The sequence below is a fragment of the Coregonus lavaretus genome (genome assembly GCF_964263955.1).
Source record: "Coregonus lavaretus genome assembly, chromosome: 31".
In the NCBI taxonomy this organism is placed as follows: Eukaryota; Metazoa; Chordata; class Actinopteri; order Salmoniformes; family Salmonidae; genus Coregonus; species Coregonus lavaretus.
This window is the reverse complement of record NC_140018.1, coordinates 22,920,813-22,943,879: the sequence shown is the minus strand read 5'-3', so window position 1 is coordinate 22,943,879 and position 23,067 is coordinate 22,920,813. Positions and strand designations below refer to the sequence as shown.

The 23,067-nt window shown below is 46.0% G+C and overlaps 1 protein-coding gene across 1 annotated transcript in view; it reads right to left on the bottom strand.

Annotated features, from left to right (window-relative positions):
* Window positions 1-23,067, bottom strand: part of LOC311106806 (afadin-like) — a 121,440-nt gene that overhangs the window by 34,018 nt on the left and 64,355 nt on the right. Inside the window, exons 6-22 of the mRNA XM_084149184.1 lie at window positions 20,704-20,861; window positions 19,461-19,548; window positions 19,070-19,228; window positions 16,588-16,632; window positions 15,694-15,788; window positions 15,299-15,552; window positions 11,326-11,395; window positions 10,920-11,011; window positions 10,316-10,377; window positions 8,744-8,949; window positions 7,348-7,368; window positions 4,358-4,503; window positions 3,041-3,135; window positions 2,466-2,731; window positions 2,038-2,181; window positions 1,435-1,633; window positions 941-1,113 (exon numbers count right to left, since the gene is read on the bottom strand). Coding sequence (XP_084005310.1) covers window positions 941-1,113; window positions 1,435-1,633; window positions 2,038-2,181; window positions 2,466-2,731; window positions 3,041-3,135; window positions 4,358-4,503; window positions 7,348-7,368; window positions 8,744-8,949; window positions 10,316-10,377; window positions 10,920-11,011; window positions 11,326-11,395; window positions 15,299-15,552; window positions 15,694-15,788; window positions 16,588-16,632; window positions 19,070-19,228; window positions 19,461-19,548; window positions 20,704-20,861 — 2,273 coding nt within the window. The remainder of the gene's footprint in view (window positions 1-940; window positions 1,114-1,434; window positions 1,634-2,037; window positions 2,182-2,465; window positions 2,732-3,040; window positions 3,136-4,357; window positions 4,504-7,347; window positions 7,369-8,743; window positions 8,950-10,315; window positions 10,378-10,919; window positions 11,012-11,325; window positions 11,396-15,298; window positions 15,553-15,693; window positions 15,789-16,587; window positions 16,633-19,069; window positions 19,229-19,460; window positions 19,549-20,703; window positions 20,862-23,067) is intronic.

The window sequence follows — 23,067 nt, the reverse complement described above, 5'->3', positions numbered from 1 at the left end:
CCAGGAATCAATTGAAACAAAACGAAACGAAATGGGGAGGGAGCTACCTAAAAGTGTCCAATAGAAACTCTCGTTTTCGTTGAAAAACATTTTCCATTTGGAGTAAACAGTTTCTGCTGCCAAACTTTTTGCAACCGACAAAACGTTTTGAAACGGAATCCGACGAATGAATACACACCGATTGTTCTTCTCCTCAGGGATACCTGTCTGTCTCTGTGTGTCTGATTAACCCTGTAATGGCTGTTAACAGGAAAACACTATGGAAACACTACAGTAGTGTATTCTGGCGCAGCCGGTGGTAACAGGAGGTGGGGTGCCGGGGTCACCCTGCCTGGCACACAACCAAGAGGCCATTAATCAGAATCTCAGCAGTGTTTAAACGGTTTGGATGCCCTCCTCCCCTCACTCCCTCCCTCTCCCTAATCCCTTTATACTGTGGGGGCTGGGGCTGATGCCCGCCCTGAGCTGACCTGGGGTTTGAAGCATGAAAAAGGAGAGCTGGGGAAAAACAGGGCAATTATACAGGAAGCAGTGCAAATATAGGGGCTTTTGTGTGATTAGGGTGAGGAAAAGGGTATCATTTGCTGCTGTTCCAGAGCCCTCGGTCAATAATTGGCCTCTGTGGTGTAAATGGTGTTGATTGAAATTGAGCAGGAGGGAGTATGTCTGTGTGTGTGTGTGTGTATAGGGTAAAGTAGAGTAGAGCAGAACAGTGATTACATGACTGCAATATGGGACATTAAAGGCTGTTCATACGATCGTTACATACAGCATGAGCCGTGCCAAAACATTGTCACAAAGCATACATGATGAGTAACTGAAACATATTTAAGTATCATAAACAGCTCAAAGTAGCTGTGCTTATCTGTTACTTAGTACTATGGTGGCTATTGTACAAGGACAGTCTGCGTCATGAGTACTAGCCAATACTCCGCATTACCATGCAGCTCAATGTAATGGTCTTCGCCTTGCATAGTTCTACAGTTGTAACGGTCAGAGGGACACCTACCACGTCTGAGTTTTCTGCAGAGAAGTGGCTGTCGCAGTCGGCTCCTTCAAAGTGGATGGTCCAGGTCCCAGGGGAGCGCGGGTGAGGGGTTAGTCGACAGAATCCTGCACAGGACACAACAGAAAATCACACAGTTATCTTCTTCTTCTACTACTACTTAGTACAGATCTGGGATTACAGTGACACGGAAGCACAAACTGCTCTTGGAATACACCTCCCTCTCTCGCATAAGCAAACACAATGATAAGGACAGGAGCAAACAGCTCTCCAGTCTCCCAGACTCTTCTTACATTCTACATTCCACTGCCAACAGAACAAACACGGGTCAGCTCAGCCTCTGATTGGCTCACAATGACAGAACACAACCTGTGTGACATTCCGGAATGTAACTCATTAATGTTTTTTTCTCTCTTCTACACAAGTACCTCTCTGACAAAGGGGGTCCAGGAACTCCTGGAATCCATTGGGAATGTTGCGCACAACGTCGCAGGAGTAGCCGTCCTCGGGCAGTAGGAAGGGCAGCTGCAGGTCGGGGTCCTCCTCCAGCTGGACCTCTCGGCCGTCGCTACGGGCCAGCTCATCTGCCGTGTTCTCCGCCACGGCAACCACGTGGTCTATCAGGTCCTATTGGGAGAGACACCAGATAGACCAATAAGGGTCTAGTTAGAGATACCAGATGGACCAATGAGGGTTTAGTTAGAGACACGAGATAGACCAATGAGGGTTTAGTTCGAGCAGAAGTATAAGTGTCTAATAGTCCTCTGACTGTTTCCTCAAAAACCCTCCATGTAGAGGCAGCAACTGCAACTGGAAAAAATAGCTAAGAAGATCAGTCAAGTGAAGAGCTTAGCTAATGTTTCCCCAAAACGTACAGGACAAACTCCAACGCATTACAACTACGGGAGGAGACTTGTGTTAAGCAATGCTTCAAATCGCAACCCCCTATTTCTCCACTTCAGAATCACTCATTCATAGTCACTCACTGTAACTGTACTATGTGAATGGAGCAGTTTGTCGTCATGTCTTACGGGGGGGATGTAAGGCTCATCGGGAGCACAGTGGTAGTTGGTCATGAGGGCGTTGAGCTGCAGGGAGTTCAGCTTGAAGCAGGTGTTGTGGATGTTCTGCACATCCTGCATGGAGTACTTGTCCATGGTGAGGAGAGTCGTAGCCTGGGGAGGAACAACAGAACAGAGAACTATTAATGACAGAGAAGGACTCGATTTACAGTGACCTGTGGTCCATACTAAATGCTTTCCCCTACAAGGTAGGTCACAAAGGCTCCTAAAGCATCATCCAAAGCTGCTGACATGTTTTCAATAGAAACCATTTGACAAGTAATCTTTCGAGGTGAAAGGGCCTGCCCTGCCTACAGTAAGTCATGGTATGGAAAACAGTGGGTAGCTAACAGCCCTAACAGGATGTGCCTTCCTGGACAATGGTAGGTGTACCCTACCTGTACGATCCGACTGAGGTGGCAGTCGGCGGCCAGCTCCAGGCCCTGTTTCTCTGCCCAGGCCTCGATGTGGCTGAGCTGCTGGCGGAGGATGGCGCCCCAGTAGTGTGAACACAGTCCAGAGTCGGCCTCCGTCACCAGCTTGTTGAACAGCCACATGTTGATGAAGTGGAAGAGCTGGGAGAACAGCTGGATGGTCAGTGCCGCGTTGACACGGCAACGCCGCAGCAGCGACATGGCGCCCGTCAGGGTGTGCAGAACGTCCTCTGTGAGAGGACAGTGGAGGAGGATAAGGAATGGGGGGAGGAGGAGAGCGTTAGGACTAGTGAAGTCACCATTGACCCTTGGGTCTAATCCCATTAAAGTCCATAGGGAAAAGTAAGAAGGAGTAGAAATTCTACCAACGTTTCAGTTGATTTATACAGTTTATCCCCACTAGAGGGCTCAGTCTTCAAAACCAAGTTGAGTGACATTCTGTGTGGCTGTAAATACACTGGTAACAGTACCCTGTGGCCTGGCTGACAGTAGTTTATGTACACAGTAAGAGTTTTAGCGTATGAACAGAAGTGAGTCACCTATTTTGGGCCTCTGAGGGTTCTGTTCCTCTGGGTCATCCAGAAAGGCAGGCATGTAGTTATTAAGGTCAGACTGCAGACACTGGACCAGGTACCTGAGACAACAACATACAGTACATAGGTTCTGAATAGTCCACATGGATATGGACTCACAAAGACACATACAATGCATATACGGCCACCTACGCAAACCCAACCTCACACATGTTCAATTGCACTGAGAGAAACACACAAACACAAAGACAGACACGAATGCAGACACACACACTCCCCCTGCTCTGTGGCCCTAAGGGGACTTCTCCTGGAATCCCACAGTAAACCAGCGGTCTGGCCGGCTCGGCCACCGCTCTGATCTACTCTGGGGACACAAAGCACCAGTTCTTTCAGCTGGCCATTCCAGGGAGTGGCAAGCAGAGCAGGGGGAACGGGGGACTGAGAGAGCCGTCTGAAACCACTGTGTTTTTACTGAGACCTCTCCCCAGGCCCATCCAGCCCGGCCAACACAAGCCAGGCCCAGGACATTCCACACATTCACTGCTCCCCTTCCTGCTCCTGTATCCACACAATGGCTCCAGAAATACTACTTTCTCCAGATCCGTACATGGTCTGAGATGAAGCAAGACCATTATCTTGCGTAACCCCCTGTGTCTATTGCAACATTCAATATAACATTGTGACATTGATAAAATGCTAGTTAAAAACACAGCTCACAGTTGAGCTCAAGCAGAAGTTGGCACGGACAGCTAAGCGCTAGCTACAACATTGAGAACAAGGGCCTTTTTTTTCCATGGGCAGCAAACACCTATATTTTGATTTCTCTCTCAGGAGAATCAGCAGTGGCAGTGAAGGTCACATTTGGATCTATAATTTCCTTAATCATTTCCCAATTATCTCATTACCATGAATGTGATAGTTTCCTGTGGTTCACATGTGGTTTGAGTTAGCCCTGATGGCTTTCACACAGTGTGGAGCTGCTGCACCGCTTGGCACACAGACACAGCTGGGAGCAGGATAACCTAAAGCCTTGTGTTTAGGTCATGGACGGGATAGTGAGGACAAGGAAAGGATCGGAAGAGGGACAGGAACAAGAATCATAGAGCTATAGGGAGTGGTAAGAAGGGAGGGTATAATGACAGGGCAGCTTTGACTAGGACAGGAAAAGAGGCAAGATATTAACAGGGTAGGAGTACACAATGGGGCAGGAGCAGAGACAGGGCAGAGGCAGTTTAAACGTTCGACAGGAGCACCAAACTAGAGAGGCCCAGGGTTAGGAAAGAGACCGGGGCCAGAGCGTAGGGAGGAAGTCGGGTCACTCACTTGAAGGCCATCTGGACAAGGTGTGCCAGCACGTCCTGGGCATCCAGTGTGATGCGCGACAGGTCCTTGTCCTGTTTGATGAAGTTGAGCAGCTCTGAGGCATTGGCCATCCAGAAGGCCAGGGCCCCCGCGATGTTCTTCTGCTTCTGGAATACACCAATCACAGAGCAGGACAGACAGAGAGAGAAAGAGCAAGAGAGAGAGCAGGGGTCAGAGGCAGGGTAGGACACACACAGGGGGGTGACTCTCTCAGACTCACAGCCATGAGCAGTAGCAGCACTCCAGGGATAGACTTGTGTCAGACACCCTACCCCACCCCAATCCGAGACCCACAGAACCAGACACTGGCCCCTAACTACAGCCTCTCCCAGAGCGAACAGGTCCCTGACTTCAAGGTCAGTTTGAGGGAGGGCCCTTTGCAGAGTAGGCTACTGGATTAACAGGCTGTTTGGCATATTACAGTGGCAGTTCTTGTACCGCTCCAGGTAGAAGTCCCATGTAATAAGCACAGATCTAAGATCAGTTTACCCTCCCCAATCCTAACCGTAACCATTTAGGGAGAAACTGACCTTAGAACAGTGTATAGAGAGAATTTCCTTCAACTTCTCTTTTCTAGTTAGCTTCTGTGTGGAGTGGTTCTCTGCCGGTCCTCTACTCTAGCAGCAGCCATCTCTGCACTGGCCCAAATATTCTACATCAACTAGTACACAAACAATATTTTTCTGGGATGGACATTCAGTTCAGTCCTCATGTACAGTACCTTCAGAAAGTATTCATATCCCCTTAACTTTTTCCACATTTTGTTGTGTTACAGCCGGAATTTAAAATGGATTAAATTGAGATTTTGTGTCACTGGCCTACACACAATAACCCTTATATGTCAATGTTTATAGACATTTTTACAAACTAATTAAAAATGAAAAGCTGAAATGTTCTTGAGTCAGTAAGTATTCAACCCCTTTGTTATGGCGAGCCTAAATAAATTCAGGAGTAAATATGTGCTTAATAAGTCACATAATAAGTTGCATGGACTCACTCGGTGTGCAATAATAATGTTTAACATGATTTTTGAATGACTGCCTCATCTTTGTACCCAACACATACAATTATCTGTAAGGTCCCTCAGTCGAGCAGTGAATTTCAAACAGATTCAACCACAAACACCAGGGAGGTTTTCCAATGCCTGGCAAAGAAGGGCACCTATTGGTAAATGGGTAAAATAAATTAAAATAAAAGCAGACATTGAATATCCCTTTGAGCATGGTGAAGTTATTAGTTACACTTTGGATGGTGTATCAATACACCCAGTCACTACAAAGATCCAGGCGCCCTTCTTAACTCAGTTGCCGGAGAGGAAGGAAACCGCTCAGGGATTTCACCATGAGGCCAATGGTGACTTTAAAACAGTTACTGAGTTTAATGGCTGTGATAGGAGAAAACTGAGGATGGATCAACAACATTGTAGTTACTCCACAATACTAACCTAAATGACAGAGTGAAAAGAAGGAAGCTTGTTCAGAATAAAAATATTTTAAAAACATGCATCCTGTTTGCAATAAGGCACTAAAGTAAAACTGTCTTGAATATAAAGTGTTATGTTTAGGGCAAATCCAACACATCTCTGAGTACCACTCTTCATATTTTCGAGCATGGTGGTGGCTGCATCATGTTATGTGTATGCTCATCATCGGCAAGGCCGAGGGAGTTTTTTTAGGATAAAAGAAAGAGAATAGAGCTAAGCATAGGCAAAATCCTAGAGGAAAACCTCTGCTTTTCAACAGACAATAAGCTAAAACATAAGGCCAAATATACTCTGGAGTTGCTTACCAAGATGACATTGAAAGTTCCTGAGTAGCATAGTTAGTTTTTTCTTAAAATCACCTGAAACTGTATGGCAAGACTTGAAGATGTCTGTCTAGCAATGATCAACAACCAACTTGACAGAGCTTGAAGAATTGTATTTTAAGTAATGTGCAAATATTGGACAATCCAGGTGTGCAAAGCTCTTCGAGACATACCCAGAAAGACTCACAGCTGTAATCGCTGCCAAAGGTAATTCTAATATGTATTGACTCAGCGGTGTGAATACTTATGTAAATGTGATATTTTTGTATTTCATTTTCAATACATTTGCAAAGATTTCTAAAAACATGTTTTCACTTTGTCATTATGGGGTATTGTGTGTAGATGGGTGAGAAAATAAATATGTTTAATCCATTTTGAATTCAGGCTGTAACAACATAATGTGGACTAAGACAAGTGTTATGAATACTTTCTGAAGGCACTGTATTTTACCCTATAAAGCTGGTCTTGAACACCTCTAACATTTAGCAGAGATGATCAAGAGAAAACTATGAGGCGGCAGATAGTGCTTTAGAGCCCAGTGTCTGGTCTGTGTGATGAGTTAATGTCAATGTCCCCTTGACACAAAGAAAAAGGGATACACAAGGTCCGCCCAACGTGTCTCGGCCGGCACTGGCCCCTGTGTATTCCGCACTCGTCTATCCCCGCCACGAAACGACAACACCCCCCTTTCAGAACGGCCACAGAACAGAACGCGTCCAAAAGAACAACGACGTTAAACCACAGATATAAAATAAAAAATTTAAAGGGAAAAATTCAACAAAAGCAAAAGAACAGCGGGGTTTGTCTCTCATCCACACTGAAGCGCAGTAAAGCAGGTCACATTACATGAATTAATTAAAATGGTTCCACAATCAGAGAGATTGGTTGGGGTTGTTTTTAGTACCACATGTTCCAAGTTGCTGAATGAGGGTTATTATGTTGGTGTTTTAGAGTCCAGCTGTAGGAGGAGGGATTATTTGGCGGTTTGGTTTGGTTGAGGGTTTTTGGGGGTTTCTGTTATGGAGAAAAGAAGCATGGAGGACTGAGCAAAGCTTGACTGAGCCGATAGAGGGAGAGACGGCGTGAGAGAGATAAAAGAGAGAGAGAGAGAGTTCTCTCCCCTAGCAACGTGTTAGGTGTCCTACCTGGTCCCCTTCAGGAATCTCCTGTAACAGAGAGGTGAGAGGGGAAACAGACAGACAGACATCCCACAGGACAGAGAGAGACTATCAACAACAGCCAAGGCATGGACAGAGATTGACACAGACATGTCAACAAAACACACAGTACACACACACACACACACACTAGTCCCTTTGAGTCAAAGAGACGTTACAACAACCTTCTCTATAATTTAGGATGTTCCGTTTACAAAAGGCGTCTAGAGGAGCTCTTTTGATTAAATTAACTCCTTTGATCAAAAGTTATGGGTGTTTGTAGTTAAAAATTGCACATATTCAACTGGCAGCATATACTTTTGCATGTACCCAAAATTAAGTATTCCTGTAGGAGGCAGAGACTTTGTGCCAATTTTATGATTTAAGAAACACAGCCTAAATATCCAATGTCTCTCATGGAGGCTTAAGACTTGGATTTCCAAAATCATCCGGATGAAAACCACCTTTAAATGGATTTAATGACTGATTCCTGTAAGACTCATGCAGAGCAGCGCAGACATGTGGAGATTTCCCTAATGCTCTTGGTGTGTGTCTCAGACACTGTTCGTGTGTAGACAGATAATAATCTATTAATAACAGACTACACTCTGCATGTAAGTTGAGACTGTGTCTTTAGGGTTGTATATAGAGACAGGATGAGGAATCCCATAAGGACTGACCAGACCAACCACACATCTTAACTCCCTCCATCTCAGAGGAAGCTATGTGGAGTCAGTCAAACTCTACTGTGTTTAGTTTTTTTTACTATTTTGGCCATTTTGGTTTTTCACACAACTCCAGGGTTGGTGTCTCAGAGTATGGGTGTTACTGCTACGCATTTGGGTTTTATGTGTTGGCTGAGAGGGCTTTTGGAACACAAGGACCCTATATTTCAGTGTGTTCCAGTGAATTAATTTAAAGGGTCATGCCTTGTTTAAATCATTACGAGGGGGACACAAAGACGCTGGACAGACAAACACATAACATGGGCTTCGCATCTATACAAAGTATTCTCTGGAAATGACCTGGATGAATAAAGCAAAATATTTCTCTGCAAGACAAACTACTACTACTACTACTGCTGTTACTACTACTACGGATGCTTGGACGACTACCTACTCAGCTATACTGAGATTTTCTTTGGGGTTTTGTTTTGGTCCTGGGCACTCTGTTTCTAGAAGGTCGTGGAATGAAGCAAATCAAAAGAAAAATAACAAAAGGTTAGAGAACAAAGGTTTTTGTCAGGGTGGCCTTTCCTCAGGCATCTGGCTGACAGGACATAAGGTGGTCATATATGCTTCCAAGCCCTGGCCTTAACCCTTGGATGTCCTGCTGATTCAAAAGAGGAGAAAAAAAAGAAAGTACGGTGGCAGTGAGGACTCACCTGGATGACTCCTTCCATCATGCTCACCATCTTGTTGACTATGGCTATGACCTTGTGAGTGCGTTCCGAGGGACTGATGTCGGGCCGGTAGTGGCTGGACATGACATATCGACAGGTCATGTACAGCACGTAGGTGGGGGACAGCTTGAAGTGCACCGTGGAGCTGTTGGTGTAGTTGATGATGGCCGACAGAAAGGCATCTTCGGCTGGAGGGGGCAAGGAGGGTGACATGCACACGAGCAGACACACAGATAGGCAGAGACACACAAAGGAGAGGATAAGGTGTGAGTTTACATGACATAGGTCACACAGGTCATATCAGTACGGCTTTAAAGAAACTAACTAGCTATAGGTTCACCCAGGAGTCTCAGTGTGTGTGCTTGTTACAGTAGGGACTCAGATGGGCTTTGTGATAACATTGTCCCCAACCCTGTCTTCCTGGTTCCCCAGCAAGGGTTGTTTGTAGAGCATTGTGAGAGCAAACCCCCTCTATTGGAAATCAAAGGCCTCTGCTCTCTCTGCTCCCTGGCCAAACACATGAGCTCACAAAACTCAAAATATACAGTGACTGACTGAGCCGGGCCCAAGACTGCAGAGTCCACAAACAATGTTAGGCATATAAAAGAGCTTGAAAGGCAGTTAAAATGGCTTAAATTAACAAAGCTATGCCCAAGGGGGGCGAGAAAGCCCATCTCACATGAAGTAGCAGCACATGGGAGAACCATTACATGTCATTCAGAGTAAACTGTTGGGTTATGCTCCCTATTGATTAGAATAGGAGGAAGGATCGAAAGAGGAGAGAGCTAGAGCTAGCTAGAGAGAGCGAGAGCTAGCTAAAGAGAGAGCTAGAGCGAGCTAGAGAGAGAGCTAGAGAGAGAGCTAGAGAGAGAGAGCTAGAGAGAGCTAGAGAGAGAGAGCTAGAGAGAGAGAGCTAGAGAGAGCTAGAGAGCGCGCTAGAGAGAGAGCTAGAGAGAGCAAGCAAGATAGAGAGAGAGCGAGAGAGAGACAATTCCCTGTTGGGGGAGGACGCAGAGAGCTGTGGGTTGGCAGCGCACTACATTTCTGTATGCCATAAGACGAGGAAGTGTCTTATGGCATTCAGAGACCACAGCAGTTGTTGTCACAGCTTGACTAATGCATGTAGACATTCATACAAATATGACCTCTATGGTACTAAGGTCTAACAATGTGTGTAGTTTTACATAATACCATTTCACTCAATGTTAACATGACCGTGTTCAATAAAACATTAAAAGCCAGTTAGCAGCAGCAGACAATGAATCCATACTTTCCACCCATCGATCTTTCAGACAATAGCTAAGTGTACTATGGCATGACCTCCAGCTAAAAATAGACACTGAAAGCATCACACAGATGGTGTGGAAGGCCCATATCGAGTTATGTTATCATTACTTTTACTAAACAACAAGTATCAGAAAGAGAGAAATGGGAAGAGAAAGGTACAAAAGGGAAAGAAAGAGAGAAAGAGGAAAAAGCCAGAAAGAAAAAGTGAGAAAGAAAGAGAGAGCGCCAGTACTCAGCTCCAGTAGAAAAGGTGGTTGCAGTACTCACAGTTGTCCCTGAACTCAATGCTGGCTGGCAGCGTCAGTTCTGGGCTCAGGATGTCCTGGGACCTGTGGGGAGGACAGACGTGGTGCTTCTCAGTGAACCAGTACACGAAGGGCCCGTTCATCCCACTGTCCACCGACACCCACCTCTCCAGGGGCAGAGCCCACGCACAGCGGTACAGCATGGCTCAATCTGCTCTGGATGTGTGTGTGTCCGTAGATGTGTGTGTGGTGTGTGTCCGTAGTTGTTTGTGAGAGCATGAGCTTCCCTATGCGTCAGAATGAGCAGCCTTATGTGTGTGTGTGTGTACAGCATGTATGAACATTGTGTGTGTGTACCAAGCTCAGTGGTCTGTATTATTGATGAGGGGACCCAGTACAGCTCAGTGAGGAGAATAGAGCTGTGCCTGGTTCACAAGGCCTAGATGGAGATCGGGTGTCCAACAGCCGGAGCGTGACAGAGTTATGACGTTAGCTACTGTACCACTGCCCTCTACGCAGCACCACAAAAAAGACATAGATGTCTCTAGTAGCAGTCAACCTAACTGTTAGGATTTAATTGACTACAATGGAGATTCCAGATTTGCGTGTGTGTGTGTGTGTCTCACCTGCTGTCCTGCTGCTCCCCGCGGATCATGGGTTTGACCATGCCTCTCTCGCTGCCGTTGGATGAACGCTCCATATCCAGCTTACCTGAGCTCTGCAATGACACAGCAACACACAGTATGGTATTAAGACTTATTTTTCTTAAAACTGCATTGTTGGTTAAGGGCTTGTAAGTAAGCATTTCACTCTAAGGTCTACACCTGTTGTATTCGGCGCATGTGAGAAATAAAATGTGATTTGATGGAATGTTCTGCAACCCAACAATGATGCTGATGGCATTAACAACACATTAAACACTTGGACCGCAATCACATTAAAAAACCACATGAGTAGTGCAGACTAAAGAGGAAGGGCCACCATGGGTATATGGACACACAATGACACAGAGGACCAGGGTAGTTAATGTACCTTGCTGGTGGGGAGGGCCGTCCCACTGTGAATGTCCCCTTGCAGTTCAAAGGTCGTCTCAGCAACACTCCTGCGTGACAGGTGGACAGAGAGAGCATGAGAGTGAGCGAGAGGGACAGAGAGTCAATAAGATCAGGAACAGAACGTCCCCCTGGCAGAGCAGGAGGGACTTTCATTACTGGGAGTGAATTTCGGAGTTTAGACATAAACACGCCCACACACCACACAGTCTCCTACAGCTACATGCTGTACGTATACACACTCCGCCATCCCAGGACTGGGACAGTAAACAGAATGACAGAAATTCCCTTCCATTGGCCTTATCACTGCAAATGAATGACTAGACGACGTTTATCCAAATATAACCTCGCGCTACATTTTAATTATATCCAGCTAACCACGTTAGTGGTGACATGCAATGACAGGCTGGGAGCCATACAGCGTGTGAGAGCTGTCTGTTCAAAAGAAAAGGCCTTCGAATTTCACATGCTGCCCCATGACAAAACATATAGCCATACTGTCTGCCCTGAGGGAGACGTGACCGTAGCCCCTCACTGAAAGCTGTGTAATTGACCATAGGGCACTGATACAGGATAACAGTGTAACCACTTAAATCAGTCAAAAGCCTTTTCAATCACAACAAACGTTCATACATCGCGCAAACCTCATAGTCTGTGTTTGAACTAAGTCGGTGTCATTTGATTTCCATTGCTGTTCAAAGCAATGGAATTATTGGATGCAAGCATGAGGTCCCATTACAAACATATGGGGCCCAATGTCGAACTAGCAAGAAATCCACCAGAACCATCAGAACTGTCCCAAAAGTTGAAGTCCTCCCATCTATTCTCTTTGCCCCCCTTTCTTCCACTCCCTCGCTCCCTTCCCACCCAGATGTCATCCTCTCTAACATCAGGCCACAGCATTAACGGCGGATTAAGGCTTCCCGCTACATCCACAACCGTTAATGAATTAACCAGCCCAGCAAGCCTGTCGTTCAGTCCAAATGTTATACGTCAAGTCAATGTGGCTGGTTAAATTAACATCATGGGGATTCTGTCATTAGACTAAAGCCCAGATATACACAGAGTTAATGACCCTCTAATTACTGTACAGCTAAAGCCACATCAACAACAGTCCACAGTCAGTCAGTCTCCGCTCGCTAAATGCACTCTAGAAGCCTAACGACAGATAACATGCTAATGTAGTCAATATCTTTACGATTCCTCATACAACTACTGTCAACGAGAGGCTAGAAGGTCATTCTCCAGTCATCTGCTACAGTGTACTCACCCCTGTGGTGGAGACCTACGCAGCCAAAGTCCACTTAATGCTACACATACTCCTCCTAGATCCCAGGCTCTTACCTTCCCTTCTTCCAATAGAAGCCTCTCCTCTCACTCACTTGGCAGTGAAGGACCCACCTGAGCTGTCCCCTTCCTGTACCCGCTGTGCTGCTCTCTCGCTCTGGGTGGAGTAGGGTACGTAGTGAGCACGGAGGCTGCATCAGTGATCGGAATGTGTGTGTATATGTGTCTGTGTGTGTGTGTATGTGAGTGTGTATATGTGAGTGTGTGTGTATATGTGTGTGTGTGTATGTAAATGTGAGTGTGTGTGTTTATGTAAATGTGAGTGTGTGTGTTTATGTATACGTGTGTGTGTGTGTGTGTGTGTGTGTGTGTGTGTGTGTGTGTGTGTGTGTGTGTGTGTGTGTGCACCAGGCTCCTGGTCATCCCTCCCTCTTCAATGACAAAGCACTGCAGGCCACACCCCAGCCAGCCAGCCCACACTGATCAGATTAGAGAGTCCCTACAACAGCCCCGATGTACCAGTCCCTCGCCTGCAATAACCCAACTCGTTACCCCTTCGCACTCTTTTCTCCTTCTTGGACTTTCGCTCCCTCTCCCTATCTCTTTTCTCCCTTTCCTCTCCCTCTAATACACTCTCCCTACCTCCTCCTCTCCCTTTCCTCTCCCTCTAATACACTCCCTACCTCCTCCTCTCCCTTTCCTCTCCCTCTAATACACTCTCCCTACCTCCTCCTCTCCCTTTCCTCTCCCTCTAATACACTCCCTACCTCCTCCCCTCTCTTTCCCCCCCACTCTCTCTTTAGCTCCCTTTCTCTTTCCCCTTCTCTCTGCAGAGTTAAATTAGAGTTGCCGCGCTCAGATGGCTCCTCCCCCTCATGTCCATGTGGCATCCGTTTCCACGGCAGCGGTGTGATGTGGTCAACTACAAGCCTGGAGTCACATCCCACCCCCAGGGAATCTCTCTCTCGCGCAGACACACACACACACACACACACACACACACACACACACACACACACACACACACACACACACACACACACACACACACACACACTCGACCTTGAGGTCAGAATCCTGTAAATGGAATTCAGCAGCACTGACGCAGAGAGCAGTAAAGCCAGAGCCATAGACTGTATACAGTGGTGGGTAGGATACCTGACAGGATATAGGCTCTTACTAAAGCTTCAACTATCAGAAGAAATCCCTTGCACCAAGGTGTACTGAGACCACAGAGTTCTAGACCTGAATGACTAGCAGGAAGGCCATGGCTGGGCCCCAAATGGCACTCTATCCCCTTTCTAGGGCCCAAGTTAACTTTAGTTTATTAGGATCCCCATTAGCTACTGCACATGCAGCAGCTACTCTTCCTGGGGTCCACATTAAATGTACAAATACATGACCAAGTACAGAACAGTTATAGACATAAAGAACATATTGGAAAGACACCAAAAGACAACAAAAATACTATTTACACACTTTTCATATACACAGTTACATTAGAACTTTAGAAAGAGGAGCGGTGCTGTGATAATGTTTTTTAAATCAGTTTTTTAAAGATAAACTTGTTTTTTGCCTGAATAACCTCATGTGGCAGAGCATTCGACAACGACATGGCTCTATATAAAACTGAGCCAAGCATTCAATCTGTTTTTGGTTTGGGTACCGTGAAGAAACCCATAGTGGTCTATCTGGTGGAGTATGTATGTCGGACAGTGTTTGAAGTGTATGCAAATAGATTATAGAAGTGGTTAGGTATTTTCAACACACAAATGTTTCTTAAAAAAGACTAGAAGAGAGAAGTAGTCCATTTCTCCTCAACCATGAAAGACTATCATGCATGTTGTGGATGTTAGTTCTGTGTGTGTAGTTAAGGGCAAGGCGTGCTGCTTTGTTTTGAGCCAGCAGCAGCTTTGTTAGGTCTTTCTTTGCTGCACCTGATTATATTACCGGACAGTAATCTAGATGGGACAAGATCAGAATCTGAACTAGTACAGTTGATCTTTGTGTCATAAACACAACACATATTTTTAGAACAGACATACTGTACCTCTCCCCATCTTCAAAACCTTGTCAATATGACTTGACCATGATAACTGACTATCCAATGTTACTCCTAGAAGTTCAACTTCTTCAACTTGTTCAAAGGTCACACCTTTGATGCACAACTCCAGTTGAGGTTTAGGTCTAAGAGATTGCTTTGAACCAAATAGAATGATTTGTGATGCTTTTGCAATGCTAGTGAAAAGTAGTGCACTATATAGGGAACAGGGTTCCATTTGAGATGCACCTGATGTCATCTCTGGTGGCTGGCATGTGGAAATGTGGTCCTCTGTAGCTCAGCTGGTAGAGCACGGCGCTTGTAACGCCAAGGTAGTTAAAAAAATAATAATTATGCACGCATGACTGTAAGTCGCTTTGGATAAAAGCGTCTGCTAAATGGCATATTATTATTATTATATTATAAATAGGAAGCTGTGCTGTTCTGGTGTTCAGAGCAGTGAGATGAGAGCCACCATTGTGCTGCTCAGTAACCCAGCTGAAAGATGCATCCTGAGTCTGATGACACTGGTGACACTGGTTTCAGCAGTTCTCCACTGCTTCCTGTCCCTATTCATTTAAAGCACGTACGCGTTATCCCTGTCAACAGCCGTCACTCCACCTACCCTGACTTGTGCCTGCCTCTTATCATTGGTCCGGGCCCTCCTTTGCCCATGCTGTGGTCGTAGCTGGGGTCCACAAACTTGAAGACGTGGGAGGCTCCGAACTGCAGTGTGGCTCCGCTTCGCAGCACGGTGGTCTCTGTGATACGCTGGCCGTCCACGTAGGTTTCAGCCTCCAGACTGTGTGGCGTCACCGTCACCAGACCCTCTGTGTGCATCAGGTTGCAGTGGTGGGGCAGGATCCCTGGACCAAACAGCTGGAGGGGGGGGCAAAACACATTCGTATCACAAGACCATTGAGCTCAGCTAACTTGTAGTCCAGTCTAGGCTAGTAACTTACGGCTAGGTCAATGTAGCATGTGACCATTCACACACACACACAAAGGGCAGGTCCTCACCTGGATGGAGCCATCGTCTGTACTGTCTGAGCCCACCTCAGTGACACTGTACTGCAGGCGGTAGAGCTTTGGTTTATCCCTGGAGTCGGAGCCATCTATGGTGGAGACCAGGAGATAGTCAGTCCTCACAATATGGAGGGACACACACTCACTACACACAGAGACAAACACTCACTACAGTGCACAGCAGGAGACACACTACAGTACAGAGCGAGAGATTTGAGTCGTACACCTCACACACAATACATACAAGACCATGTATTCCTAACAACTACCAGTAGACCAGATCATTTGTGTATTTTGATTAGTAAACCACATATTTTAGTAAAAGCAAGCAGGAACTTAGTTAACAAGGGAGGGAAAAACATGTATTTGTCTTCTAAAAATCCTAATTTGCAAAAGCACTTGCTATTGCTAAGCCAACAATATCGGTCATGGGCCTTAAACGTGGCTTAGTGCAGAGGAGTTGACTTAACGTCCCTAGTCTTCACACAACCCCGCCCTAGATAGTGAGGCCCTCCTCTGATTGGCTGAATCATGGATTAAAAAGGAATTCAGGAAAGTAGCAATCAGTTGCCCATAGATACTGATCTCAGGTCTGTTTTGTGCTGGTCAGCATTTTGGGGGTGGAGAAGCTGATCCTAGATCTGTGTCAAAGGGCAACTTTTGAGAGTGGGTAGAAGTTGAACCTAACCACTGATACGGTCAGATCTTTTTCCATCACTATAATGGTCAAAAATAGAATACTCAATAATCTTCCGGGTAATCTGATCCTAGATCTGTAGTTAAGGGCAACTTCTACCACAAGCCAGCTTGTTTCCAGAGAAACACAGCAGTAGATGGGTCTGGTGATGGAGTTGAGAGTGGAGGAGAGGCGTGGGTAGGCAGGTTTACCTTCGAGGTGCCGATATGCGTAGTAGCCATAGTGATTCCCCCTCCCTAGGTGAGCAGACATGCAGAGGAGGCGGCCGCAGTAGGGACAGACAGAACACACACCATGCCAGAGGAGGCCAGGAGAGAGGACACACACACACACACACACACACACAGCAGAGGGTGAAAATATTGCAGCAAGGAGAAAATGCAGCACCCTTCTTCGCCTCACACATTCGCACTCCACAAGCACGCACACCCCAGAGTCCACACACACACACACCCCCCAGAGTCCACACACACACCCCAGAGTCCACACACACACCCCAGAGTCCACACACACACCCCCCAGAGTCCACACACACACCCCCCAGAGTCCACACACACACACCAGAGTCCACACACACACACACACACTTGTGCGAACATGCACGGAAATAGTCCAACAAACACACTTTAGACTACCACACACAGCCTTCACCCAAACACTCAACACACCTTGAATCCCTCATGCCGAAAGAGGAGAAAACCCTAGCCTGGGAAACATACTCTTTCGTTGCAATGTACTCAAACAGATCTCAAACCTTCAAATCGAATCTCTTAGATACCTAACTAGTAACTACTAAACAAATCTCTGAAGGGGTTAAAATGGTTCTGAGAGACAGGGTTAGTGCACTGCATGGGTGTAAGGTTGGTCAGGGGAGCATGGAGGGAGACGGCGGTCAGTGGCAACAAGCAGCTGTTAGGGCCAGCCCAACAGTGATAACTGGCCATGGTACTGGACATAACATCCATCCATCCATCCATCCATCCATCCGAGGACTCGCTACTTAGACCTGATTCATTCTCTTGGTGGATTGGGAGAGGGGGGTAGAATAAACTGGGCAGGAGATGCTTCTAAGGCCCACTCACTCACCTTGTTAGAAGAGACTACAGAGTACTCAGGGCATCAGGAAGTCTGGTCCATACAATACAGTATATTACCTACACTGCCGCTACACTGCCGATTTTGCAGGTTTTCCTACTTACAAAGCATGTAGAGGTCTGTCATTTTTATCATAGGTACACTTCAACTGTGAGACGGAATCTAAAACAAAAATCCAGAAAATCACATTGTATGATTTTTAAGTAATTAATTAGCATTTTATTGCATGACATAAGTATTTGATCACCTACCAACCAGTAAGAATTCCGGCTCTCACAGACCTGTTAGTTTTTCTTTAAGAAGCCCTCCTGTTCTCCACCAATTACCTGTATTAACTGCACCTGTTTGAACTCGTTACCTGTATAAAAGACACCTGTCCACACACTCAATCAAACAGACTCCAACCTCTCCACAATGGCCAAGACCAGAGCGCTGTGTAAGGACATCAGGGTTAAAATTGGTCAATGACCTGAAGAGAGCTGGGACCACAGTCTCAAAGAAAACCATTAGTAACACACTACGCCGTCATGGATTAAAATCCTGCAGCGCACGCAAGGTCCCCCTGCTCAAGCCAGCGCATGTCCAGGCCCGTCTGAAGTTTGCCAATGACCATCTGGATGATCCAGAGGAGGAATGGGAGAAGGTCATGTGGTCTGAGGAGACAAAAATAGAGCTTTTTGGTCTAAACTCCACTCGCCGTGTTTGGAGGAAGAAGAAGGATGAGTACAACCCCAAGAACACCATCCCATCCGTGAAGCATGGAGGTGAAAAAATCATTCTTTGGGGATGCTTTTCTGCAAAGGGGGCAGGACAACTGCACCGTATTGATGGGAGGATGGATGGGGCCATGTATCGCGAGATCATGGCCAACAACCTCCTTCCCTCAGTAAGAGCATTGAAGATGGGTCGTGGCTGGGTCTTCCAGCATGACAACGACCCGAAACACACAGCCAGGGCAACTAAGGAGTGGCTCCGTAAGAAGCATCTCAAGGTCCTGGAGTGGCCTAGCCAGTCTCCAGACCTGAACCCAATAGAAAATCTTTGGAGGGAGCTGAAAGTCTGTATTGCCCAGCGACAGCCCCGAAACCTGAAGGATCTGGAGAAGGTCTGTATGGAGGAGTGGGCCAAAATCTCTGCTGCAGTGTGTGCAAACCTGGTCAAGACCTACAGGAAACGTATGATCTCTGTAATTGCAAACAAAGGTTTCTGTACCAAATATTAAGTTCTGCTTTTCTGATGTATCAAATACTTATGTCATGCAATAAAAAGCAAATAAATTACTTAAAAATCATACAATGTGATTTTCTGGATTTCTGTTTTAGATTCCGTCTCTCACAGTTGAAGTGTACCTATGATAAAAATTTGACCTCTACATGCTTTGTAAGTAGGAAAACCTGCAAAATCGGCAGTGTATCAAATACTTGTTCTCCCCACTGTATGTGAGTAGAACTAACTGGGCCTTCCTTACAGCATTTCTGTACTCTCTTGCGTTCGGCGTCGGCTGGGAGTGTGTGTATCTTCAGGAGTGTGTGTCTACCTGTATATGTGTGTGATCTGTGGTGTGTGTGTGAGACGCACCTGGGCTGAGCTCCACCAGGTAAGGCAGTTTCTCTGGGGGTAGAGACCCGTACAGGGGCCCGTCCATGCCCTTCCCTCTGAGGCCCTTGTCCTCTGGCTTACGGCCCTTCTTAGGCACGTAGTCTGGAGGTCTCTTCTTCAGCTGGAACACTAGGGCTCCTGAAACAACACATGGAGCTGCGTTATGACCCAGAGCTACCAGGAGAGGGCAGTATAGACAGGGGATGTCAGATAAAAACACAACCCATACAGATAATGAACTCGTTCTGAAAAAAACGTATGAACAAAAACCTCAACAACCAAGTTGGTTAAAACTGGCTTTTGGTTGTTTTTGTAGGGTCAAATCCCTTTAGATCTGCACGTTTAATCTAGACTTTTGCGTAAACACTACCTCTGTCGTTGGGCCAGTCTCTGAAGATCTGAAGAGGACACTCCGTATCGTCCAGGATGATCTCCTTCCCAGACTTGTCATCTGTGTGCTGCAGGACCACAAAACACAACCGCAACCGTAAAACCACCACACATTCAACTGGAACAGTAACAAATCAACATACATCAACTTGTGACCATGCAACCATTGCTTACATATAGTGTAGCATATAGGGTGTACATACGATGTGTTCCAAACCATTTGATTATTGCCCATTAGAACATAAGCCAATAGCTGGCTGCTCTCCCTTTTCTTTGGAAGGTCTCGCTCCATGTCTCCCTCATGCACCAGACATGACCTCTCCCTCAGTAATGACTGACTGTCCAACACAAGACGCAGGTGAGACACATGCACTTCCCATGTCTGGTCACAGCGGTTTAACGTTGCATATATTAATGACAGATGTATAATTGAGAGAAGGATGGGAGGCTGGAGAGATGGAAGGAGGGGGTACTGAAGGGCTTTTCATGTGATTGGCTCTGACTGGAGCAGTCAGGCGGCAGGGATATGAGGCAGCGAAGGTCAGCGCTTTAGCGTGGAGATGTTTGTCACATGATGACAGGAGAGATTAGGCCAGCCATTCTGCTGTTCTGTCATCCCTGCCCGGCCTCCATACACAGTACACACACAGCATCGCATCTGCTGGCCTGGCACTTTGTAGAAATGCAATTCAATTACTACCAAACAGAAGCCTGTGCCAACAGTCCCTTTCCTGCTTTCATCTGACAGACGACTAGGAAGAGCGTGGACGGCTGGATGGGAAAGAGATTGAGAAGGGAGGGAGAGAGACGGATGGATGGAGGGGGGAGAGAGAGGGAGAGAGAGGGAGAGAGAGAGAGAGCGAGAGAGAGAGACAGAGAGGGTGTGTGCCTTTGCTGATGCTATAAACCTGTAGCCTATAAAACTAGTGAGATCAGGGGGACAGGTGAGTGTCATATTGTATAAGTGTGTACAGGTAATGTCTAGAAGCTTAGCACGTGATGCTAATATGGAGCAGCGGCCAGGAATTTTGTCCCAACTGTAACACCCATGATTTAACTAATAAACTGCCTATCTAGAGTGTGACAAGTTGAATCAGGTGGGTTAGTGCTGGGTCGGAATGAAAGCCTGAACACCATGTAGCTCTCCAGGACCACGGTTGGCTTCCAATGCGGGAGAGTAAGGTCTAGCTGTGCTTGGTAAGGAGTGGTGTGTTGACTCTTACCCTGGCGATACAGTACTCCCGGGGGTTCTCCTTCTCCAGGCCGTACTTCTCAAGGGCCTCCACCACAGCAAAGTCTGCCATGTCTGTAGTGGACAGCAGGATGGTCTTATAAGGGATGTTGGGCTTTAGACTGTCTGCATAGATCCTCAACGTCCCCCCTAAGAGACAGAAACAGGAGTTGAAGTTAGACACACACACAGAGCATGTGACACATTCATTTTATTATGCTACATCTACTTGATATATTTTGTTTTCCATTGAAATATTCCACATAGCAGCATACCTCGCCTTCAGCACTCTGTCACACACGCTTTCTTTATTTTTCTCTCTATCAGACTACAGGCTGGCTCGGAGTTTAGTTAACAGACAGGGCTGTAGGCCTAGGATGCTTGCCCATTTCACACAGGGCTTTACTCCTGTGGACTGGGACTAGAGAGAGAGAGAGACTATGAGGAGGAACTGGGAAGGAGGTTTACATCTGTGTCAGAGAGAGGGGAGTGAACCGGCAGACCAAACCAGAGAGCTTATGGTCCAGGCCTCCAGATTACATAACATCTGAGGTCTGGACATCACTCAATAGGACAAAGTCTGATCAGTTGGTGCTGGATAGTAAACAATGCCAGAACAGCCTTTGTGCAAACAAACTTCCAGAGATAATCAAGGCACTCTCATGTAGTGGAAAAATTTAAAAGCCTTTAATGTATTACGGCTTAAGACAAGGCAAGAATAAAAAAAAACACTGATGCGTTGCGGCTACAACAGCCTTCATCAGGGTGACAAAGAATAGTGGTGGACAAACACGTTTATATCCCAACTCTCACAGGAAGTGACTCAATTCATTATCATATGAATCACCTACCTACAGTGCTAATCAGTTCCAAGCAAAAGTTGACTTGTTCAAATTCTATAGGAATATGCACTTGAAGGTTTGGTATAAGCAGCAGCCTAACAATACCATGGCAAGACCAGCCTCCCAAGTGCAAAATGCCATTCCTAAACCTCGTTTTCAAACTCAAGTCCACCTTTTTCCCAGTTAACAACCATGTTTGCCTTAATGCCTTTACCAAAAAAAATGTCTCACGATGTAGATAAACTATTTGAATATAGGAATAAGGTATACAGAGGTTCTCAATAAACAAGAAAATGAAGCCATTAAATGGGTTTCTGAGAATGACAATGTTCGCGGTGCTGACAGAGGGGCTGTTATTGTACGGGGGAGGGACAATACTGACAGCTCAACAATACTGACTACTACCTGCCTTTGTTTTCTAGCCCTTTGAAGAATATGAAATGAGAGTTGGGTGAAATCTTGGGCCATGCCAAAGATTAAAAGTGGACCACTAAGGGTGCGTTCGTAAATTCACTCTGGTTATCTACTCCGATTTCAGAACTCTCCTCTGAGTGTGCCAGAGCGCAGAATAACTGATTAATTACAAACGGTCAACACATTTTGGATATGACCGGTGTCAGTAAACGTTGACACATTTTTTAAATTATATTGTTGCCAGCAGCACCATATTCACTAACGCTCTAGATGTCATGAAATCAGTCTAACCAGCTCTGCTAGGGCGAGTAAATTGGTCAGAGTGAGGTTCTCTCTCATTTGTGTCTGGAAGTAGCTAGCAAGCTAGCCAACTTTAGCCAGTTAGCTTGGGTGCTCGACTGCCGTTGTGAGGTCAGAACAGCCAGATCAACCCTACTACTCGGCCAGAGCGTCCAGTGTGCGCTCTGAACGCTCCGAGAGCGAAACTCTGAATTTATGAACAGACAATCTGGCAATGCTCTGAATTTACGAACGACCCAGAGCGCACTCTGACACATTGGAGGCAATTTACGAACGTACTCTAAGCAAGAATATTACTTTCTTCTAAGCAACAATGATACTATATCAGAGCCAGCCTCCATGTATGTTGATTTCTACATTAAGCCTTGTGTCCTCTTTCCTTCAAGATACCACTCACACGCTTTAAAGCGTGTTCTCCAACTGAGGCCAGAGGAAAGTACGCCCCCTGCAGACTTACTCCTTCAATTAACAAAGTGACACTAAACAAAGTTTTCATTTTCCAGCACAAGCTCTTCAGACAACAGAAGGGGACTGCTATGGGGGCTTGCTTCACTCCAAACTATGCTAACTTATTTTTGGGACTTTGGGAAGAGAAGTTTATTCTCTGTTCTGCTAACTATTTTCTTTACAAAATTGTATGGTATGGCAGATACATTGATGACATTATTTTAGTGTTCTCTGGATCAAAAAATGTATTGTTAGAATTCCATAACTATGTTAATTCCCTCAATGAGAATTAGAAACTGAGTTTAGAATACAGTCAAATGGAAATGTACTTTCTGGATCTGAAAATCTTAACC